The 25525-nt window shown below is 39.7% G+C and overlaps 1 protein-coding gene across 2 annotated transcripts in view; it reads right to left on the reverse strand.

Annotated features, from left to right (window-relative positions):
• MMADHC (metabolism of cobalamin associated D) overlaps positions 1 to 25525 on the reverse strand; it is a 287294-nt gene that overhangs the window by 68839 nt on the left and 192930 nt on the right. For both annotated transcript variants that reach the window (XM_044074878.1, XM_044074877.1), the window contains exon 6: positions 22417 to 22547. In XM_044074878.1, the coding sequence (XP_043930813.1) occupies positions 22417 to 22547 (131 nt within the window). The remainder of the gene's footprint in view (positions 1 to 22416; positions 22548 to 25525) is intronic.

Here is a 25525-nt window from a genome sequence, read left to right on the forward strand (position 1 = left end):
ACAAAAAGAAAAAAATAAAGAAAATATTTCGTTTTGACACACACCCACTCACCACACGCACACAGAAAACACTGGGGGGGGGGGGCAAAAATCCACTCAACTATTCAAACTAATCTGACTACATAAAAACCATAATTCGATGCATCAAGCGGGGGGAAGAGAAAGGGGAACCTATTCTATCACTACCTAACGATTTTAAAAGAAAAAAGATATTTAAAAGTTTTTTACCCACTTGAAAAACTTGGAGCTCAAGAGATCACGATGCATAAGCTATTCGTGGCAAATGAGATCTGGGGATGGAAGGTAGTGGAGGTGTATTATGGGTAAGGGGAGGAGCTCAGAGCAGATGCTAGTAAAGTTGCCAGCTCAGATCCGATACGGATCCGTATCCCACAGGTGGAAGACCAAATGAAGTAAACTACTTCATATACCACATCTTTATGAAAAATGGACCAAAAATATGATGCAAAAATCAGGACATCCTGTGAAAATCTGTGCAGTTGAGAGGTATGGCAGAAGCCAGAGACAGCCTTTTAAAACCACAATAGAAAAGGGTGAGATGGTATGGGAAAATTCCAAGCTGCAAGAAGCAGGCTAGCTAGTCAGGAATCCAATTAAATAAAGCCAATATTGGAGATCTACTCCAATGACTCTGAGCTACAGGTAGGTTAGAATTTCAGAAAGTTTACCTTAATGTCTCAGTGGGAGGTGGAAGGGATGTAAAGAACAGGGAAAAAACAGTAGCAAAGTAAACAAAGACATTGGAAAGTAGCTTTAAAATATTTTCACTAAACAACACAGAGACAGAAGCTGTATCTCATACAAAACTGCTCGGAGCTACAACTGAAAACTACTTTAAACTGGAACTCTGCAAAATAATGCGAGAAAAAACTTGGTATGCTCTACAGACCCAAACATTTTCTAACAAACTCCACCAAAGCCACTCTAGCCACAACATACCCCCTTCCTTCACTCTTACATGTCACCCCTATCCTTACCAACCTGCATATTTCACTTAAAGCCAAACTTGAAACAAGCTAAAATAAAATGACTAAATATACCACCAATATACATTATACATAACACTGCCCAGCCTCAAAATCCTGAACTGACTTAACTCCAGCACCTTGACATCGTCTAGATCTCTATTTTACCAAACTGCAACTCAAACCCACCCATTCGTTCGCAAGACAAACTCCTCCTCTTTATCTACAAAACTCAAAAAGCTATTTGAAACAGCCTCTACTGTTGCTCAGCTGCCAAAAAATGGAATACTATTCCACAGACTATTAGATGTGTAACCAACCATCTTTCCTTTGAGCATCTACTAAAAGCCCACCTATCAAAATCACAGATTTGCTCATGCTTCACTCCTGGCTTAACTGAATTTTTTCCTTTTCACCATGAGCTTGTCACATCTATCTTTCCTTATCCTCAGTAACATTTCCTATTCTTTCCTCTCCATGCAAAACGGCAAACAAAAAATTAGACTTCCAGTAATTTTACTGCAGATATAAAATGTGTACTCGAGCTGCAATTGTAAATAGTATTTTATTCTCTCTCTAACATTTCTGCATTTTTTCTCCCAGTTTATAACCCTGGAAATAACTAAAATGTATCCTACTATGATATTTTTGTTACTAAAATATTCTCTCTTAATTTTAACTTTTTCTTCCTGGGCCTCTGCTGAAAATGGGCTTTTTTTGTCCAAGTTGGACTTTCCCAGTCTCATATTAATAAATTAAAATTAATAAATAAAATATAACTTACAATAAAAATAAAGACGTGAAACAAACTATGCGACACTTGAGAGAAGACGGGTAAGTATGTTACAGAGGAAGGACCTGCTTTTTACAAATTGCGTAAGAATGCAACTTCTTCATACACGATAAGAGAAAGGTTCATCTTCTATAACAGAAGGACATAGTCCCAAGTTTACCTTCTAAGTTGGTCCTCCCTATGGAAGAAGGACCTTAATAAAAGTGGCCCCATGGGAAGACGTGGACATGACATCAAACGTCAGCCTCTCTGCATATTTGGAGTCCAGTGTAAGTAGATAATTCACAAGCAACAGCCAGAGCTGCATTTATTGGAAAAAAAAAAAAAAAAACACACTGAGGAAGTAGCAACTGCACTGGTTGACTAATCATACTGTCTTAAAACCATCTTGGTGTGCAAGTTTAAAATACTTTTTTGGCCCACTTTTGCCAGCAAAAGGAAAACAGCGGTGGCAATCTTTGTGGATCGTCTTCACCCTCTTGACATAAAAACTTGGTTAATGGTGCACAGCCATTCAACAAAACTCTCCTGAACAGTATACTGTGAGAACAAAGACGACTGTCTGGTTTACAGTAGTCTCAGTCGCTACTTCAAGTGTTAAAGAGACTAAAAACACGTAAACCTTTCTGAAATTCTCTTCGTAAAATAACATCACCACCACCATCACCCCCCCCCCCCCCACACACACACACACATTTCACCTGTCATCAATTCTCTCAATTCAGTGCCACAATTAGCATTAGCCTCCTCAAAAATCATAACTGACTGTCACAAGTCTTCTCACATATTCCATGCATCTCTTTGCTAGAGACCCTTGTTTCCTCTTACCTTCTTACAGTCTGTCCCAATTATCTTCATCAGATTGTTTTCTGCTTTCCTGCATGTGCCCAGACTGCTGTAATTGGTTTGGTTTGACCTTCTTTTCAACTGAAGCTACTTGGGCTTCTGCCTTGAAGTCCTCATTTCTTTGCCTGTCCCATACTGTGCATCATACCATCCACTTCGGACACTTCATCACCTCTAGATTCTTCAACTGCTCAGGTTTCTGTACCCTCCAGTGGTACTACCTGCGTCACCATTTTGTACGCCTTACTTTTCAACTTCTTTGGCATTCTTCTGCCATACACTAAAAATGACACGGTGTCAGACAGATACATGAAGTTGTTAACCTGTTCCAGTATTTCTCTTCTATCTCCATTCTGAGCTTCTTCTGATATCCCCCATTTGCTGCCATTACAACAGTCTTATCTGTACTCAGTTTCATCCCATGAGCTTTCGGTTTTTGCATTCCATTCCCCTATCCTTTGCTACAGTTCTTGTTCACAGTCTGCTTCTAATGCCCCATCATCTACATGCAGCAACTTTATTGATCGGTCTCCTCAGACTTGTTTGCTAATGCAGTCACTCACCAGTATTAACAGCAGTGGGCTTAGAGCTGAATCCTGATGAACAGCCACTCCAACTGGGAACAGCTCTGAGACACCAAAGCTTAAGGAATACAAGTGGTAAAGAGAACATGCCAGCACGGAAGCTAAAAAGGGATACCAGATATATATTTTAACTACATTTTTATAAAAACAAGTTACAGAATACATATATTTATTTTTACATATCAGACTTTCAGTATAACACAGTAGTACAATATAAGTTACATTTAAACAGTTTATTCATGGGTAATCTTCAGTTAAGTTATTTCAAATAATCATGACACAATGACAACTTGGTTAAAATGTATTGCTTACTTACCATTTAGGAAACTGTGTTAGCTTGTGGGTAATCTGCATTGGATGCTCATTTTTTCTACTGCAATAGCTTAGTTTGATGCAATTTACTTACTAATCTGCATTGTAATGCTGAGTGAGCAAAACATTCTTTCAATTGTCAAGTTACTCCTGGCACATTACTTGTTGATAACACAATATAAAAAAATGGTTCCCCTTCAGAAAACTTTTTCAGAAAGCTGAAGAGCAAATTGTTGAGATCTACTCTGCAAGTAGGGCTAATCTGGTTTCTGTTCTGATATCTACATTACATCTCACTGTGTATATCCCACAACTCATCTTATGCACTTATCTCCATCACTTCAAAAGTCATCAACTGCCCTGCCTTCACCGCACAGGTTTCAGTGTTTTTTTTTTTTTTTTTTTTTTTAACTTCTCCTAGTCTTTTGGGTTTCTAACACCATGACTGGAACGGACCCCATTCCTAAGTCAAGGTATGCTTAAAGTGCATGAAATTAGTATTGTTTCAATCTTTGACATTAGCCAGAAGTGCTCTTTGCAGCACCCACAATATGCCCAGTAATGACTCCTCCTGCAAATCACACAGAGTTACATGCATCGGTAACATATTTAAATATGAATGCAGAGTCTTTTTTTATAAGACCTGTTGCTCCTACTACTACTGGAACTGTTTGGGTATCTTTTTTCCATATTGCCCTTGCTTCGGCCTGCAAATCCTGGTACTTTATGAGTGGGTCTCACTGTATGCAAGATATAGTGATTTTAATGATCAATGCTATTTTTGCCTTCTTTTCATGGACTACTATATCTGGTTTTCTTGCATCTATTTTTTGAACTGTTGGTAATGGATGATCCCATGGGATGCAGACTTCATAATATTCTATGATGCTTTGTGGCTCATGTTTCCAGTGTTTTGCAGCTACTTCAATATTATAATGATTGCATAATCCCCAGTGCAACAATCTTCCTACAATGATTATGCCTTTCAGTATACAGTCCTTCTGCCATTATATTGCAGCCAACAACAAGGTGTGCAACTGTTTCCAATGGTCTTACAAAACCTACATCTGTCTGTTTCTTCCACATGTTCAATAGACTTTGTAAGCTAATGTGTACATAGTCCTATCTTGGGCCACCAATATTAACCTTTCGTCTTTTGGTATGAATTTGCCTCTCCTTAACTATTCCTGCATTCGATCCTGATCAACAGGAAGTTGTTCCAGGAGTTTTCTATACTCGCAACTATATTTATGCATTTTCCACATTTCTTGCCTTATCCTCTGATCCTTCGCCTTATATTCTTTCATTTTTTGGCACATTCAGTTGCTGCCTGATTTTGTTTATCTACTTCTGGTCTGATTTCCACTCTTGCTTGATGCCGATACACGTATGCTAGACTAAGCAGGAAAGTCATCTTAGATTTATTCCCCTCATGTTTCAAAACTTTCACTATGTTTGGGCCTTGTGAGGTCAGCAGATATGTATGCAGTCCTATAATTGCAGATCTATACATGTACTCAATTTCAAGGAGGCTCATAACTCCTTCGGAATGGGAATATACAATCTTGGTATGCACTGATTTTTACAAATCATTTGATGAGCATGAAGCATCATTCTTTTCCTGTCGAAGCTATCCAACACCTTTTGGAGCCAGTCAATCAATCCAAAACTGTAAGGTAGAACAGGAACAGCAAATTGGTTTATAGCTTGGACTTTGTTCCTGGATGTCAACGCGGTTTTTATGTATTAATTTAAGCCTTCTAAAATATTCCTGAGTTTTATTCAGATTTGTTCATGTTTGTTGATCCTTCATCAATTCCCAAACACGTATAAAAGAACTTGGGCAAGAGGGAGTGTACATCACATTCTTGTCCCAAATTGATGTTTTCGTGGTGCTGCAGCTTTCCTACTTTAAAGGTTGCTTTTGCACATTTATCAAGACCAAATGACATTCTTATATCATCTGAAAAAGTTTTGACTACTTGCAGTTGTACTTTCAGTTCCTCATCTGATAAGCTATACAGTTTTAAATTATCAACAAAAAGAAGATAGTCTTTACACTTTGTTGCTTTCTGGGAGCCAAATTATACCCATGATCTAATCTGTTAAGCAAACAACTTAATGGGTTAAGGGCAAGGGAAAAGAGCAGCGGTGACAGAGTCAGCCTGGAAAATCCCCCTTTGAATTTTTATCCCTGGAATAATAATTTATCCTTAATCATAGTTTAACTACAAAGTGGTCTGCCACCATTTCATGGTCGCTGTGATGTAGTTTATTACTGTAGGGTGTATCTTATACATTTTAAGCCCTCTTTTACCCATGAATGTGGGATACTGTCAAATGCTTTTTAGTAGTCTATCCATGCCATACTTAAGATTCTTCCCCTTTTTACAGTTCTCAACTATGACTTTATTTAACAAATGATCCTTTGCTTCATATGACTTTCTTTTATTGCCCTTTTGTTCCATTGTCATAACTGAGTTTTCTTCCAAATGACTATAAACTCTGTCTGCAGCAATTCCAGTGTATAGTTTATACGTAGTCTGAAGGCAAGTTACTGGTCTACAGTTTTTAGTGTAGCTTACAGATTCGCTCTGAAGTAGGAGCATTGTTTTCCTGTTATTAGCCAGGCTCGTGTCTATTCAGGGTGCGCATACAAATAGTTCTTACTCACGGCTAAATCTTCATACAAAGATATTAAGAATTTCAGCAGGAAGTTAGGTACTGCATCTGGGCTTGGGGTTTTCCAATTAGAGGCTTTTCTTAACCTTCTTTCAATCTCCCTGGTCATTACTTCTTCCCATTTCATATCCTGTACATTTAAACTTCTTTCTTTCTTTTACCTTTTCTATCCAGTTAGCACCTTTATGTTCCACAGGATCTTCGTAAATATTTCTCCAAAATGTATCTATTTCTTCTTTTTTTGGTGGTCTTCCAATTCCTTTTACCTTGTTTCCCAATTCTCTATAAAACTTTTTTGGGTCATCAATAAAATTGTTTACTTTTCCTTTATATATTTACGATAGTGCACGATAAAGGAAGTCAGGAAGTCCTTCTAGGTGGCACACCATCATAAAAGGGTTCTCATCCAGGAAAAAAAGAGGTCATTGTTCCCCTGTACTAGTCACTCATTAGACCCATTATAGAGTACAACACCCCTTTTGGAATGTACCTCACAAGACATCTGCAGCAGCTGGAAAGGCCACAGAAGTACCTCACAAAGAGGATTACTGGCCTCAAACAAATGCCCTATACTGACCGCCTCAAAAAACTCCAGCTTTACTCCGTAGCATATCGCCTACTCCGAGGTGATCTCTGCCTAACATATAAAGCTATGTCAAACCCAGAGCTGTTGGACATGCTACACCTAAAGAAATCCCAATCCCTCCAAGCTACACACTCTAGGGACCTAAACCTTATCACCACAATAAACAGGACACGCTGGAGGGATAGATTCCTGTCCTGGAGACTTCCTATACTCTGGAACAAGTTATCCATTTATATCAAGCAAAATTCTTCATTAGCACTCTGGATGGGAAATAGGAAATACACAGCGGGGATCACTTCTGTCTCTCTGCTGGACAGTGGCACAAGAAAATAATTTTCTTGGGTGGCATACACTATGGTACCTTGCTGGCTAGGCTTACATAGGCCCCTGGGCCGATAGCCTAGTACCTACCTTTGAACCTACAAGTCCTGATCCATTATAGTACTGCGCATTTGCTTTTATTACATCTATCTTTCTGAGTACTTTTGTTGATCTGTTTCCCTCTGCTATACTATTCTAACAGTGACATTTCTCATCTTAATTGTTTTATAGTTTTTTCTATTCGATACTTCTGTAATGGCTTTCAATTTCTCCCAGTCCTTTCCCTTACTACACTGCATTCTTCTGGTAGGACTTAATAAAATTTGGCTGCACAGTAACGCATCCTGTTTATTTCTTTCTGTTATATCGCACAAATTTCTATGGACAATCCTAATTACTGTGTTCATTTGTTTTATCAAACTTCTAGCTTTTTGGGTTTTATTGACCTGCAGTCTATTTCTTTTATTGACCTTAACATGTCTATCCATCTCTATTCATGCAAGCAACTCTTCTCTTAAATATTTTTTTTCTAAAGTGAGGGCACATTCTTTGTTCTCCATTTCCTGCGGGCATTCTATAGAAAGTTCCAGAGCATCTTTCTGTGCCACAGTCTCTTTAGTTTCACCCAGTGTCATTCATTTGGGAACTCACTGGCCTATCACTCCATGGCACTGACTGTGTCAGAGTTGCCACAGTTTCCCGTACTTTCCTTTGCTGTATTGCTCCAACAGAACGTTTGCACTGGTCTCCTATGGGAAGCTCCAAAGTCTCTTGATAACTTAAACTGATTATATGCTTCCCGCAACACTGATTTCCCCTTATTTTGGGTGTCCACTGCTCTACCCTGCTGTGTTGATATCCAAGTTAAATTTTCTACACTAAATCCTTCACTTTGTAGGTAATCCAATAACCTCAGTTTCGATTTCTTTAATTTCTCCATTACTAATCCTCTTTTCCACTTTTCCTCTTAGTTTTCTTATTTTTTGCATTGTAACATTGTCCATATTCAGATGTGTTTGCCTGCATCATTTTTGGAGATGCTCTTTTTGCATTAGTTTTGCTTTCTCCTTTGCATAAATATTACACAATATCAGTTTTCTCTCTTTCCTATGGCCATATTTCTTTTCTTTATACCATTCAAATGTCTACAAATTTTGCTCTTTAAATTTTTGCACTTCCTCAGTTGAATCTTTTTTCAAACAGCACAATGTCTCTTGGTCTATATAGTGTTTTTCATGGATCTGTTTTATTAATGAACACAAATTTTCATTTGAAGCTTCTGACAGTATTTCTTGTGGAAGTATTTGTCTTTCCCATAATTTCTCTCAAACTTTTCGTATAGCTTTTATCTGGAAATTCTTGGCTTCTTGCACAACAGTAACAGTACATAATTTCTTTCTTATCCTCAACAGTCCACTCTATTACCTGTATGACTTTTTGGCCTATTAGCTTTTGCGGACTGCTACTTCCTTCTACAACAGGCCCCCCAGGCCTGGCCTAACCCCACTGTAGGAATATTTCCGTGTCTTGAGGATTATACACTGTCATTTCCAGTCCTGTTTCCATTGCACCTACCAGGATGGAGTACTTTTTTATCCCTGGACTTGTGCACCCAGTTATCTTCTTTATTTTTAACCTACCTCTGTCCATGAATTACTATGTACTAATTTGTGCTTAAATGAAATCTAGAATGTATTTTACGTAAACTACAAAGAAATACACAAATATATATGAACCTCTTGAATGTTGGGCTTGGAACTTGGAAAATAACCTACAATTATATTGTATAACCTCTGTCTTGAATTACTCTTATAGAGGAATTGTTTCATTATGTAAATATGTAAAACTTTCACTGGATTGTATTTCCCTATTGTATTTTACAGTGTATTATGTTCTCTGTCTTATGTCTACTGTATAGAGCTTTTCTCCCTGGGCCTCCGCTAAAAATGGACATATATCCAGTCAGACCTTCCCGGTTAACACATGTAAAATAAATAAATAAAATAAATGACATATCTACATAAAATACAGTCTACACATCAGTGTCATCTTGGTGAGATTTTTGTGAAAAACAGGGTCCACCTTGTAAAGGTACTCATCAAGACTTGAGGAGGAATTAAATTCCAGCAATGCTTCTCTCCTTTTGCTGATTTCATCATCTCTCCATTTGGACCCCTATCCTCGCTGTGCTATACTGAAGCACTGGTTTTATCACAGTTTTGTATGACTTACTTTTCATTTTCTTTGGCATTTTCTGTCATACATTACCCTGACACTTTTTGGCAGGTCACTGACTTACCTCTGATTCCAGCTTTTACCTCCTCACTGAGAATTCCATTCACTTTAACTCATTAACCCAGAGTACTGTCACAGGATGCATCTATGGTTACATCTGAGCGCTCCCTGAGTGAGAGCTATTTTTGTGCATTACACCCTAGTGCCGTCTGTCAACGCGGCTATGTTTGCAAGCACAGCTTAACTCCACTGATGAAAATTAAATTGAAAAGGTACCTGAACTTTGTTAACTACCTTCTCAACTTTATTTTCACAGTGGAGTTCAGTATAGCTTACACAGGATTTTTTAAAGAAAATCGGCAAAGGAAACTGGAAGCCATTATCCAAGGTCTGTGCTCAAGGTCGAAAGTTTATTGGAAAGCTATTGCGATTTTTATTTTCCTGTGCCTTTATATTCTTTTTTTATTTTCTTTTTCATTTTCCTGTGCCTTTTTATTCTTTGCAGGGAAAAAGCTGTGCTACGGACTTCTGTAAACAAGGGAAGCTTGCATGGCAGCATTCAAACTGCTTCTAATTGGAGCTCATTAGAAAAAAATGTAGTTGAACCAAGTGACACGCCTTGCGCAGAAACAGTAACTTTCTGCTACATGGAGGCTTATACTGCAACAACACCAAGAAATACAAGCAAAAACAAATGTCCTTGTTTCAACTTTGGAAGATCTTTATTTTTCTTTGTAGAGTTTCAAAGATCGATACAATTGGGGTGAAATAACTGTGTCTGTCAGCTAGGCGGACATTATCTTTATTCACGGAAGTATGGTTTTCTGCAAGTGTGAGGTTTTGATGAAGTCTGATCGTAGTCAGATGAAAGCGCTTAACCTGACGGTTTTTTGGAGTGTATTTTCTTTGGTAATAAACTGAATTTTAACTTTTGCATCGTGATTGCTATTCTGGGTAACGTGCCTGCGGTGGTTTTTGCCCTGTTTGAGCTGTGGATCTGTATTGGCCATTTACCTTTGGAGTTTTTTTCGGTGGACTGTTTTTATTAAGTGTGAGGTTTGACAGGTGTCCGCTGTAGCTTTCGACATCTTATAAAGGGAAAATATTTCAGTACTGAGTTATGTGAGCTGCTTTATAATAAGACAGAGTACATTGAAACGGTAAAGTATTACTTATTGTGCTACTGCTCTGCTGGCCTGGGTGGGGGAGGGAGACTGAAATGAGGGGTTCCATTCTGTGTACTAGGAGCACTTTAGATATTTTTTTCTGAGCTGACAGTAGTCCTTGACTGTTGGAGGCACGTTGTTGTTTTAAAGTAATGGCTTTGGCTTTGAATTTTAAGGCAGGTGTATTTTTTTATTTGGGGGGTTGGAAGCTGTATTGTATACTGTCAATTTAGACTGCCATAATTTTATAGAAAAGTAGGATTTGCGATTTTAGCTTAGCTGCCGTATCTCCCCAGTTATATTTACTTGGCTGATATGCAAGGGTTTCCATAATGCTGTTATAGCGCAGTTTAATCATCTCATCACAGTGGCAAATAATAGACTCCTCACATCATTACTTTAGCATATCTTAGGCTCTTGATTAAGTTGTGTCTTGTATTTTGAGCCGAGGCGAAGTCGTAATACATGTTTAGACTAAAATGCATCAGTACTGCACAAACATGTTCTAGGTGCCCCACTGCCCTACATAATGTGTCCAAAGTCAGGCTTTGAGTTTCGCTCAATAAGTAGTTGATTTTTTTAAACTGTGTTCAAAAGATTTTGTAGAAATTTAAGTAATTTTTAATTTTGCTTGGCGTTTTCAGTGTGCGATTTATTACTGAAACTTAAAAAGTTTATTCTGTGTACTTCACAGTAAAAGTGTAGATTTGCTAGCAGTACGGTGTAGATAGGTTCATTATCTTTTTTTTTTTCCTGGTAATATACACTCTGTTGGAGGTATTAATGGGCATGACCGGGGGGTTGCAGCATTTGTGGGAAAGAGGAGGCAACTAGCCCGATATATGGATTAATATAGCAGAAAAATAGCAGTGAGACTAATACAGTGTTAGAAGCAGTGGGGGTGGGGAATTCAGAAAAAAAAAGGCAGAGAGAGAGACTGTCAGCATGGGCATGTATGTGTGTGCCTGTTTTGGGCTACTCCCTTGTAACACTCCAAAATAAAATAACATTTAAGAACAATATTCATTCCTTTCCTGTCAAAAGTCATGTTGAAAGTTTCATGGTCTGAAAGCATAGTTCAGGAAGCTTGTTAACAGTAGAGACCTTGCAGCAAATAAATTATACCCCTCAACTCTCCAGACTTTCACAGAATGTCCTGATTTTTGCCTCGTAGTTCCTCATAAAATGTGTGGTTTTCTGGATTTTTGTGGCAAATCAGCGAGGACTGAACTCACTAAATAATGACAGGCATTTGAGCGTCGATCTTCATATCCTTCAGAGAATGCAGGCTAACACAATACCCTTTACTCTAGTCACATTCTAAGCTTATGAGAGCAATACTTAAAATGTATCCCTATTTCTGGGGCTTTTGCCCCCCCCCCCCCCCACATGCACTTCTACACTGATATGTAGGCTCTGTCTGTTACAGGTGATGAGATATTATGCTTTGTTTATCAATTATGAGAAATAATATATTAATCATATTTCTGTGAATATCCCAAGAAAGGAGCATCACACAGTAATGGATAAGGTATAATTTTAAAGCTGACATTCATACTAACAAATTAAATTCAAATTGTATGGGTCTGCATGGTACATTGACCAAGATATTGTGCTTTGCTTTTCCAAAAAGGTAAGAAATATGCACAATATTAACATTCCTTGCCAAATATTTAATAATGACTTTGATATGCACTATCAACATTTACACTGTTGGAAAAGTCAGTATCTACTGAACAACTTTCGTGTTTACATTTTTAGTCTAGCTCTTATAGTTAAACAGTTATGAACATTTGTTTTCTGTTTGGTATTCTTCTTCTTCTTCTTTCGGCTTTTTCCCGGTTAGGGGTCACCACAGCGGATCACCTTGTCCGCACATTAAAGATTTTCTGAAAATGAGCTCAGGCTGAACTGTTGTTCCTATGGTGGAATTAAGTAGGCAGCTTTTTTTGAGCTGCTCCGGAGTGAATGAGTTAACCACCCCTCCTAGACATCTGAAGCTGTAACCTCTTCCAATGTTTTCCTTTCTATCTCGGCTTTCAGCTTCTTCTGAATTTCACTCATTTGCTATCATGCCAACTATTCTGGCTGTACTCCATTTCCTTCCATGTGCTTTTAACGTTGTATTCCAGTTTCCTACTGTTTGTTAAAGCTTCTGCACAGAATCCACCTGTAGTGCACCATCATCAGCATACAGCAGCATTGTCCTCTCCAAGCAGTTTGACAATGTAGTCCATCACAAGTATCATGAGCTCTGCGCTCAGATTTGTAAACTGACTTATACCCCTTCCCACTGGAAACCCGTGTGAGGGAGTCTGAACACTGTATAAACATACTGCGACACACATACAAAATATGCACCAAGTCTACCAATGTTTTAGGGACCGTGTCACACACATTCTCAAAGTCTACAAATGCCCAGGTAGTCTTTATACATCTCCATCGTTTTCTCCACTATGTCACTGCAACCAACTGGTCATTTGTGCTGTATCCTGATCTGAATCTGACTTGCTCATCTCCTATCTGATTTTTCAACTATTATGTATATTCAATCACCCTCTACACCACCTTCATGCAGTGTGGCAGGAGTTCCATACCTCTGTACAGCCTACAGTTGTGAATGCCCCCTTTTTCTTCTTGTACACTGGCACTATTGCCTATAGCTGTAAAGGTTTATGTTCTTGTACACTGGCACAAGAATGCTTATTCTCCAGTCATCAGAGACATGCCTCTCTCACCATACACTCAGGAACCATTTCTCCCTTTGCTCACACAACATCTTGATCATATCCACTGCAACTATCTGAGCTTCTTCTTTTTTCTTTCTGCTGTTCCCACTAGGGGTCGCCACAGTGGATATCTGTTTCCATTTATTCCTGTCATATGCATCTTGCTCTATCACACCAACCACCTGCATGCCCTCTCTCACTACATCCATAAACCTTATCTTAGGCCTTCCTCTTTTACTCTTACCTGGCAGCTTCAACCTTAGCATCCTTTTCCCAATATACCCAGAATCACTCCTCAGCACATGTCCAAACCAAAGCAATCTCGCCTCTCTGGCATTGTCTCCAAACCATCCAACCTGGGCTGACCCTCTAATATACTTATTCCTAATCCTGTCTACCCTCGTCACACCCAGTGCAAATCTTAACATCTTTACCTCTGCCACATCCAACTATCTGAGCCTGCTGCTTAAAATTTCATTTTCCTTAGAACTCTATCCTAGAAGAAATCAGAATAGCACTATTTCCTCCTTCACTGCACATTGTGCATGAGGCAGTGCATCTTCTGTGGATGTTTTCTTAAGCTACTGAAGCGCCCCTTCCACCAGCCTTTGATGCCTTCCAGACTTGCTAAACAAGACTGCTGCTGGCATCCTTGGTGAACGGTGACTATCTTTACCTTTATGTATTTGCCTTGCAATCTGATAAAGTTTCTTTGTGCCATCTGTTGAAACACTTTCCAGAAGTTGGCAGTGCTTCTCTGATACCCATTTTCATTGTCACTCTGACTAATCTCTTAGCATCTGTTTGCCAACCAGTACTCCTCCTTAGCGTGGTCCATCTTCAATACATTCAACTTCTTTTTCTTGCACTCCTTTCTTTTAATACCTTCCAGGACTTCTGCATTTCACCAGCACCTTTCTTCATATTTCCATAGCTGGCTCAGCCACATATCAATCCTATTGTTTTCACATGTTTTAAGATGCTGTTATTCATCAACTCCACTCTTCTTCCTGAGGTGCTACAGCAATGTTCTTGACCTTTTGTGCTTTCATTTCAGTCAACTTCCAGGTCTAGTCTCTGTTGACTTTAGTCTTTTCTGACCACTTCTTGTGCCAGACTACAGCCACTAGGGATTTTTGTTGGGGGCAGAGAATTTCACTGGGGATGATTTTGCAATCTCTGACTCTACCCCAGTGTCCTTAGGAGGAGACAGAGTTGCATGTTGACTACTATTGTTTGTTTGCACTAGCTCTCCTAGTGAACCATCTGCTGGCCAAATTTACCAGACAGAAGTCTAGAACGGCCTCTCCTTTACTCCTGTTACACCATCCATGTGGACCCAGGAAGTCCTTGTATTCTGTTCTGCCTGCAATGATACATGTATTCAGGTTCCCCACTAACAACACAAATTAGTTTTGTTCTTTACTGGTAGGTCCTGCACTGCTGCCTGCAAATGCAATTCTCCTTGCCATCACAAGCCTGTTGTAGAGCACAGGCAAGTTTAGGAAAACTGCCCTCTCTTTATACTGCAATCTGATTGACACAAGTTTATTACCAGTTCCGACAACATCCCTCACTGTCTTCAGAAGACTATCTCACCACAATACCCACAACATTTCTATTCTGTCCTGCTTTGAACAGTACTCTGGGTCCCATGCCAAGTAACTCTGGTGTACTGCCCTTCCAGGATGTCCAGTTTCCTCCTTATCACACTGTCCACTTACAAACTGCATCATGCCAGAGAATCTATAGTCCATTCAGCAATCCTTAGTTCATTCTTGACATACTGATTGGTTTTACATCCAGCTTTTGTTCAACAGAGCTATCCCTAGTAACCCAGACTGGGCAACTGGACACCAGGCAGCCAGCAGTTTACAGAACTAGAAGTCTAGAGCTTTATGGCAGGCACACTGATCCCTCCCTTCCACTGACTTGGGTCCTTAGTATAGGCTGGGCCCTCAATTCTTGTTACCAAAAATGGGCCTAGGTATTTGCCAATGCTACTGGTCAACATGGCAGCAAATGGCCAAAGGTTCAACCAGATTAAAACAGTATATTTCTGCAACAGGAAGCCACACTGCTCCAACAAGAAGAAAAACATCCTTTTACCTGTATATGCTAACTACAAAGTCACACAGCTGCAAAGAAAACCAAAAAGCTCTGAAATCACCGTCAGCACGCAAACAGAAATTTAACATACAAAATAAGCAAGTACAGTAACAGCAGCATATGTGCAAGTGTAAAGTGCAAGTCGAGTGACCAGGATTTGGTCTTTAGTAAGTGGTAGAAGCATTTATGTTGGTTTTTCCATATTCTCTCCACTTCCACGTGCTATCCGGAACCTTTACCTTATAAATACAATACAATACAGTCTACTTGAAAAATTACTGCTTGGTTGCTGCAAGCACTCTACCTGGACTGAAGGAGGGGAAACATCTGGTCTGTCTTCCTAAACGTATGCACCTGCACCGGTTTCTTTTAACCCCGGAGTTGATGGTCAGCATTCAAAGTTGAAAGGTCATTTCTTTCTAACTTGCAAACAACTTTGGAGATGAATGAACAGGTTTAGGGACAACTCAAACAGTTTTTGTGAGGAAGTGAGGATTTATCCTGAGGGGTACAAAATTGCCATGGATCACCAGGTATAGCTGCTGAAAGAAAATACTCTACAGTTCTAAAATCCTACTCACACAAATGATGATGTCCTCTAGGAAGAGAGTCTTCCTCAAAATAAACTTCATTGTTTCAAACAAAGCTAACCATCTGAAAACATTGGATTTTCAAACAAAGCTAACCATATCAAACATTGAATTTTTAAACCTGTCCGTCATTAACCTCCCGTTTCAACAGGAGGAAAGCTCTTCAAAACAAGATGAAGATGCATTACTCCTTTAAGGAGCTGCAACACCAACAGGATCCTGGGTCATAAGCAAGCCAAGCTGCATGTCGTGATGCACAGAAAAAAAAAACAGCACTCTCAGCTGACTATGAAGAAGCATGCCTGAAGCAAAAAGATACTGAACATCTGTAAACTAGCCAAATAGGGCAGTACAGTATGCATACATGCTTATAATGAGAAGCATTTCAACCTGGAGGCATATGCATGTTAGGGAATGCAGAAGAAAGGTTCTGAGATGGAGTCCCCTATAACCACAACCATTCAGAAAATCTCCTGCTAAGACTAAAACATGTGGTCACTGTTAGAGGTCTTTGGTGCTTGAATTCACATACTCCTTAGCCATCAGGAGACAATGCCACAGTTTTTGTCTCTCTTTATTGAGGTCTGAAATAACAAAGGGTACAAATAATGGTGGAGCTGCATACAGGACTCTCCCATATTAAAGACTTGAGAAGACATTCACTGACACTTGCACCTTGTTCCACTGCACTGAGAAGAAAAAGGAAAGAACCACATTCTCCTAAGTGGCAAACAGGTCGATCTTCAGGGTTCACAGTTTTCAGAAGACTGGGGACAAGCTGTACCATCTGAATCCATCGCTCAAAGGAAAAGATACAGTCAGCAGCTTGGAGAATCCACTAGCTCATTCACTTCTACATGAATGGAAATGCTGAAAGCAGTGCCCCTCTCTACAGTTCATAGCCAGACAAGCATCACCTTGTGTCTCCTTTTTACTTAAGAAATATTTAACTGTATGGCCTGAACATATGAGGAGTGCCCTCAAAAGAAGCCTAAACTCTAAGCTCCTGCTTACTAATGTGAAACCTTCCTTCTCCAAAGAAAACCAAACTTCTTGCACTCTGTAGAAGCCTAGGTGAGCCTCTTACCTCAAATGCAAAACACCAGTCATGCGAATATGTTACTGGTCTGGATAGAGACCCACAAGAAGGTATGTTGGTATGGGCCACCACTCCACAGCTCAGTGACAGGAATTGACGCACCAATATGGTTTTTAGAGAAATCACGATCACCTCACACTCAAGGGCAACAACTTCATTCAAAGGCAGAAGAATAAAAACTATGATAAACCACCAAGTGTATAAGGCAAATCAAAGTTTGGTGCTGCACTGCAGCATTAATTATCTGGCCAGGGTCATGATCTCCTCATCCATCCAAAGGCAGAAGAAACAGTATTTTAACTATTTTCTTGTAAAGGTTTTCCTCTGAGACAGAGAATCAGAGGACTTTTCTGAATGTAGTGCGATCACCAAAGACTGCAGCCAAGGAAGCAATCACTCCAAAAACATTTCCAGAAAGATCCTGGACAGCTCCAGCGGGCAGCATTCATCCAATTAAAAGAACATATGGACATCCTTCTCCTCCCAATACCATGAAACAGTACAAAAGTAATGGGCCGTAACTACCAAGGAATGAATGAAAAATACAGAAAAAATGTCCATCAGGGTTCTAATGATGTAATTTTTTGACGAAAGCGCTTAACACTGTGTTAACAACTGTTTGTATTTGTTTTTACAACTTTTTACTAAAGTAATTTACTAAAGTACTTCGGAGTTCAGATGTGAAACTTGGACTTTTTTCTGTGTGATGAATCAATACAAATCTATTACTTGAGTCCGAAGTTATGTTGGATAAAAAGGAGTCTGTCATGCCTAGAGACAATTCATGTACCCTGTTGATCACAATCTCCCAAGCAGGGGCTCATGTTTTTGAAGACTTATGTTGATCTACTGAATGCATTTTAACTAAATGACATTCAGCAGGGAAAAATTAGCTGAAAACCACTTTTTAGCAAACACAGAGCAAAGATTTTCGAAGGAGGGCAAGCCCCCTCCTGTACCCCCCCCCCCAACTTCTATATACCAATTCCAACGTCACAGCAGTGAGGAAAAGTGCAACCTATTTTTCATCCATTCTACTTCAATCAAAAAGGACATGTGGACATAATCCATGTGGTAACTTTACAGGTTCCCAGTATCTGACACCCGATATATCAAATGTGGCAATGTGTCATGAAGTTGCTGAAGTTTACAATAGGGGAGGAAATGCCCCATCTCCTTTAGATTGTGGGACTGATGGGAGTATAACCCCTGCCTTTTCATCCTAAGAAAGGGACAGCCTTTACCACCTCTTCTGACACTACAGTCTGTGCAAGTCTTAAGAACTCCCTTGCCATGATCTCGTCCATTACTAAAGTCATTTCTAGGGAGAAGACTAGAGTGCTCCAGGACATGGAAAACTTCCAGAATCTCCCTGTTCTTTATAATCGTCCCCCACACCAGGGTAAACAAGGACACCCACTGTCTCATAACAAAATGTCCCAAGATTTATCAGCACCACAACAGTGCAGCCTGCAAGATAATCCTCTTGGATGACTTTACCAGCACAGATAGTGCAATATTTTAACATTTCAGTGCCTTCCCTAAGCACGTAAGGAAGCTATTTCCTCCCTTGGGGCTGACCAGACTTTGAAAAGGAAGAGAAGATCTGAGGAGATGGATCATGCAGTCATTCCATAGTGATGAGGGCCTGTTTTCGTCAACCCAGTTCTGAATGAAAAGTACCTCCCCCCTTACATGGGCAGAATGTTCCTGAGCTTCTCTATGGGAGAGCAGCCTCATCCATGCTATCCTGTGCAAGCACACATCCACACTTGCAGCCCTAGAAAAAGCCCACTTGCAAATCAATGTTGTAGACTACCTTAGAAGACTGACCAATAGACTACCTTAGAAGACACTGGCCATTGTAAGCCTCAAATCAGGAAGGTCCTTAAGTTCTCCAGGGGCCTTAGCTACATGACGAGACTGGAACATGGTGTGACGATATGGGCTAGTACCAGCATAACCAGCTGGAGTTCTATAAAGAATGACAAGCCTGTTGAATATCAAACTGATTTATACAACATGCTTGTGTTACAAATGTATTAGAACTGTTTGGCATTTGAATATCAAACCGACTTGTACAGAAGCTTATGTTGCAAAACTATTAGAACTGTATGGCATTTGAAAATCAACATGTGCTTGTAAAGTTGCTAGTGTTAAAAATGTATCAACAGTGGGTCCTGCTGGACAGAGAAGGAATATACATGTTAGCAAAGGACAATGGAAGAGAAGGGGTTAAACAGCTAGCTTACTTCTTACTTTAAGAAAAATACTGTTAATTGGACCACCTGTTAGGCCATGGAACTGCTTATCTCACAGCTCTGAGTAGGACTGGAGATGGCATTTCTGGAAGAAGCCTTTGTTCATTAGCTCACTAAAAAGAGGGGAAGCCCCAGGCCCTGCCATAAACATTAGCAAACTTTAGATATGCATCTTATCACATCTATGCTAAAATCGGTCTTAACTTTCAAAAAGTAACAGTGTGAGAACCTACAGTCACGTGACCGAATTAGGTCATTCTGCCAACCATCTTGGAAAGTTTAGATATTACAAAGAGAAATCTCTCAGTATAGAGTATTCTGTCTTGGGCCTGATAACAAGAAGGACCATTCACCATATCATTTACCTTGCTCTATTAAGTAAGTAGGGAACAGTAATTCTCCTGGATTCAGTTAGGAAAATATAGTGAAGCTTAGTTTAGATGTTGTTTTTCTTTATTTGTCCGAGTGTATCCATCAATGTTATTTTCGATGATTCCTGTGGCTTGAACTCTGTGGTTTACTGTAAATATATATTCAGTATTTTCATGTTCTTTTGTTACTTATTATTAAATATATTTAAAACCTTTATCGTGGCTGGTCCTTTTAGAAAGTATTTAACCTTTGGGAATGCTTACATTTATTTGGTGACACTGTGTGGGCCACTCCTAAAGGCCTAGTGTCTTGGCAACTACTACCATTCATTATGCAGCATAATTGACACCCTTTGTTAAGAGCCTTAGAGTAGCTGATTGTGGTGTGTCTGGTAACAGTGATAACTACCTTATACTCTAGGCAGAAGGGGGTACAGCAGGTAAATCTGTGCCAGCCTTTCCCAGGGGTGTGGGTATGTGTGTGTGTGCGTCAGCTACTTGGAGCAGGGAGAGGAAGCACTGGTTTCACAGAGAGGGTGCTGGAGAATATGGCTTGGACACTCAGCTGAGGACTTGTAGCTGTGCTAGTGAGGAGTCTTACTGGGGCCCTGAAGGGAGACAGATATAAAGAAATCCAGACTCTGGGCTGACTGCGTTCCTTGTGTGCTCTTAAGGGAAACTGTACTTGGTGCAGAGAGCTGCAGCTGGAAATGCGGTGTATATCCATTTGTTTTCCAACTGAATGTCCCTCTCCATGTCAGTGGTGAGGATTCAGGCTCCCTGATCACTGGTCCAGTGTGGTGGCGTCACACCTGGATTAACTAAGGAACAGGTAAGATGAAACTGGGGAACAAATCTTGACATGGAAAAGGATATACACACTTATATGTGCAGAGTTTTGCACTCTCATCAGACAGCAAGGTGGCAAAAGTGCTGTGGATTCCAACACCTATCAAGATCTACGCTGCACCAAAGAAAATACAAAGTAGTCTTTTGCACAAGGGTGCTTAGTAAGGGTCTATACTATAAAGGGATACCCACTTCCCTAGGTGTAAAAAGGGGAAGAGACACCGTGGGGAAGAGACATCGTGCCTCCAGTTTTTATGTACAGCATTCTAAAATGACCAGCTGTGTTGGGGAGGGGTAACAAAAGGATTTTTACTTTTTGTTTCCCCGGGTATGCCAAAAGGTACTTCTGAGGGCTGAAATGAGAACACAAGACCAACACATACTGTCATAAGTACAAAAGCCTCTTAAAAAAGGCGGTCATTTGCGTCAGGGAGAATCAGAGTGTTTATGCTTGCTCATTTCAGTGATAATGGCCTCTGCATCTTCTGAAATCTCACAGAAGCCTGTGTAGGGAATATCATATCCCTGCTAGTAGGAGATGCATGTGTTAAGTACAGTTACAGGCAAAGGTCAGTATCTAACTGATGCTCTCCAGGTGTCCAACAACTGACAGCCCACATGAGATTAGGACATCAAGAAGACATGCCTACACTACGCCTGATCCTAACTTCATAATGTACTTCACACTGTCCTGTACCCACAAATACAGCACTAAACAGGCATCCCTTTCATGTGTTGGCCTCAAGCTATGTACCTGACAAAGGAAAACCTGACAGACATTCCTGAAGGAAAATGGCTGGGTGAGCTGGGAAAGGGGGAGTTCCTAGGGGGAGTTCCTAGAAGTGACTCTTGCAGCCTATGTTTCTCTGATCTTTGTCCATATAACTCAACAGAGGGCTCTAGGATAGCAGACTGATTTGCCACAGTCTCCAGTGAGACAACCAAAGGACTGGACAGTGGCAGCATCTTTAGGGACACAATCCCTTCCCCTCAACAGCAGCTGCTGAATGCCTCTCATGGTCCTGTGTTTTCCTCTGAGGCAAGGGACTGGCACATGCATGAATCCTTGTTAGCAGAGGAGAAGTTCAGCATCTCTTGGTGACTATTTGTGGCAGTTTAACATCAGACAAATGCAGGAAGATTATACCATGGTCACCAACAGTGGGTCTGTTCCTGTGGTAATACTCCAATCTATACACATGATCATGAAATGGACCCTTCTACCAGGCCTCATCTAACCAGCTTTAGACAGCTACCATCTTTTAGCTCACACGGTTGACTAAAGGTTTCTCCTTTTACAGGCAAAATGTGACAGGCTCCACCCCTGATGCTTTGTGCAGTATTTTAGATTTATGCTCCTTCCTGACATAAGGGAATAGTGGGAGCAGATCTGGGCTGATAATTTGACACAAACAAGGATTTTCCTTGCCTGCAAGACATGTGAATGCAGGCAACTTGGCCAGTGAGAGCAAGATCAAAATTCATACTAAATGCACATCAAAACCAAACTATCAAGACTAAAGGACAGGAACATGCCCAGTTTGTGACATGCGGCAAATCTGAACAGGCACCAGAGTAACCACAAAAGTGGAATCTTCCGTAACTTTATAGAAAGCTGGATGATCGGAATGGATGAATATAATAGGAATGGATGAATACAATCCTTCAATGATAGACATGTAGTTTTCCAAGTCTACTACATCTAATAAAATGCTTCTAATTACTTCCTTTAGAAAAATGACAAACATATAAAAGCATGCTGCATGGAAAACTCAAGTTCCCAGAATGATCTAGCAACCCTTAACTGTGCAGCAATTCCTTGCAGAAAAAGTAAATGAATAACTCTCTACAATGGAGGCAGGGAAATTATACTTTTAACAGAATCTCAGTTACTTACTTTTTCTAGAAGTAGATCCCTCTCTTCTTCAACTTCCTCACTCCACACGGTCATGTCATTCTTTGTTTTCTGAGTTACAGTAAGTACTGTAAGGCCATTAGATGGTGCATCTGTAAACATGGACACAAAATCTGGAACAAAAAAATCAATAAGGAAAGCAAACTATTGTGAAATGGTGTCTGAACACAAAATGATGTGTCAGGGGAGTGAGAAGCAAGAATTAAATTTTTTTACAGCCTACAGGTGTAAAACTTTGCTCAGAGCTGTCACTTTTTTCAGATCTCAAAGTTCGGTATTTCTTGAAGAAATGTGAAATTTTACAGAGCAAACCACACATTCACCACATGCAAAATACTATCACTACTTCAAAAGCAGTCTTCTTGTTTCTATCATAAATCACAGAAGTGTTTAAATATAACATTTTTTACACAACTTTATTAATGTTTCATTGCCACTGCTTATCAAGTTTCAAAGGAAAAACTGGCAATGAAAAATCACCATAGAAAAGAGGGATTGGTGGTAGCTACCCCTACCCCCATTAGTTAAATACCTTCACTGTAACACCACTTAGAAATGTCCTGAACAGCCCTCTTTCTCCTTCTCGGTTTTAAAAGCTGTAGTGTCCGACCCTTTCCTAAAAGCAGGATCAAACTCATGCCTCAATAACTTCATGCTTATTTTAGGACATTTTTCACTCTCCTGACTAGTGAGAATTACAGACACTTTCTAAGTAAATGATAATTTTTTTTTCCTTTGGGTAAATTCAAGTAACTTCAATGAATGAATATAGTTCCTTAAAGGCTTATGAACAGAATACATTTCCTTGACATCTTTGTAAGAAATAAAATTACATCAAAGCTCTATGAAAATACAGCAGTATGTACAACCAAGTTAGTAAACACAACAGGACTACCACTGTCAAAGAAGTACTTCTACCCATCCTTAAAGGAGCATATTCATCACTGGCTTGGCCTCCAACATAAATTTGTAGAACGTAGAGATAATGCAGAACTGAATCTACCACTTCAGTCTGAATGCCCAAAGACTTACTCTTGTAGCAGAATTCTGTATAAAATGTATTTGCAAAGACCAGTGCAGGCTTCACATCAACTAAATTTCAAACAGTAGCTCAGGACTTTCAAATAATCTATTATAATATTACTTACCATTCCACTTTATTCACCTGTCTGAGCTGAATGAAAGAAAGCAAAACACATTGGATTTATAACTTAAATATCTAACCAAATTACTCTCTTTTGTTTTTACCTGCAGGACAGTATTCCCTGGAGCACATCCTGCGTCAACAGTACAATATATTACTAAGTATAAATGTGATGATACGAGGTACTACCACGTATGCCAGCAGAAGTAAGGCAGTGGATGCGTAACATATGCGAGCACAGGTAGCTGGAATTTTGTAAATAATCATATGTTATTTGAATATCAAACTGATTTGTACAGATGCTTGTGTATGCATTTGTAAAGCTGCTTGTGTTAAAAATGTACCTGCAGTGGGTCCTGACTGTACTATAACTGAATTAAATGTGCACTGAAACTGAATTAAATGTGTACATTTTAACACAATACTGGAAGAGAAGAGGTTAATCTCAGTTCCAGCTAACTTTGAAAAAATAGTTGAAATTAAATTAGGCCATAAAGATTGTATCTTACAGTTCTGGTTGCAGCCAGAGTCAAAATGTCTGGGAAACCAAGTGTCAGGAAGCCTTCTGTACTGCCTCTAGCAGGGAGCTAATTGCTACTCTGAAAGGGTGGAGGTTTGAAATTGCTTTACGAGTTCCAGGAGCTGCAGCAGTAAGATCTTAGCAAGCCTGGGTGTGTGTGCGTGTGTATTACTGACATCTATGTGATAGATCCTGACAACTTATAGCAATGGGGAGGATGCATGGGAACTAGAAGTCAGATGACCAGATGCGATGTCATTCTGTAAGCTATCCCAGAAATATTTAGATATTATATTGAGAAGTCTCTCAGTCAGACTGAGCAGTTTGTTTCTTGGAACCTGACACAAAGATCCCTCACCTACTTCATCTTGGCTTGCTCTAGTAAGTGAACCAGGAATAGTAACTCTTTAGATTAGTCAGGAAAATATAGTCAGATTAGTTAAGTACTGTTTTTCTGTGTCTGTGTGAATCTATTCATCTCTGTTATTTAAATATTTCCTGTGGCTGAAACTCTGGTCTTTACTGCAAATAGATATTTAGTATTTTCTTGTTCTTTTATTATTTATTATTAAACATATTTAATCTTTTCATTGTGGCTGCTTCTTTTAGAAAATATTTAAACGTTAAGAGTATCTGCATATATTTATTTGGTGATAACTGTGGCAACTCCTGAAAGCCTGGCTGTTTGGTCAACATTACCATTTGTATTAATATTAACTTCACTCAATATAATTGGATACCCTATTAAGACCTTATAGTAAGACTGGTGGCAGTGCATCTACCTTACAGTCTGGGTAAAGGCATCTACCTTACAGTCTGGGTAAAGTTGGTAGAGCAGGTAATCCTTGCCAGTCTTTCCGAGGTGTGTGTGTGAAAATTAAATCTCAGAGTGCGTATGTCAGATACTTGGAGCAAGGGCATGAAGCACTGGTTTCACAGAATGGGTGTTGAAGGACTTGGCTTGTACACTCAGCTGTGGTCTCAATTCTGCAGCTGTGCCAGTGGGGAGCCTTAATGAAAACCTGGTGAGAGACAGAGAGAGAAAAACCCAGACCCTGGGCTGAGTGTGTTCCCTGTGTGCTCTTAAAGGAAACTGTACTTGATGCAGACAGGTCTGTATCTGGAAATACTGACTGTATCCATTTGCATTCCAAGTTAATGTGCCTCTCCAGTGTCAGTGGTGAGGATTCAAGCTCTTGATTACTGGCCCAGTGTGGGGATGTCACAATAATGTGGTGTTAGCTTTTTTCCTGTATAATGAACTTTGTGCATTAGTGCTAATCAGCACATTAAAAGATGTTTTTCGATCAGTTGTACATAAGTGGTTTATACTGACATCTGACATTATACTTGCATTTTCTTTCACTAACTAGGTTGTGACAGAAAAGGAGGCCCAGTGCTCTAGTTGGCTTGTCTGCTGAAACTAA

Source organism: Protopterus annectens, chromosome 6.part0, assembly GCF_019279795.1.
Source record: "Protopterus annectens isolate FY-2018-M chromosome 6.part0, PAN1.0, whole genome shotgun sequence".
Lineage (NCBI taxonomy): Eukaryota > Metazoa > Chordata > Ceratodontiformes > Protopteridae > Protopterus > Protopterus annectens.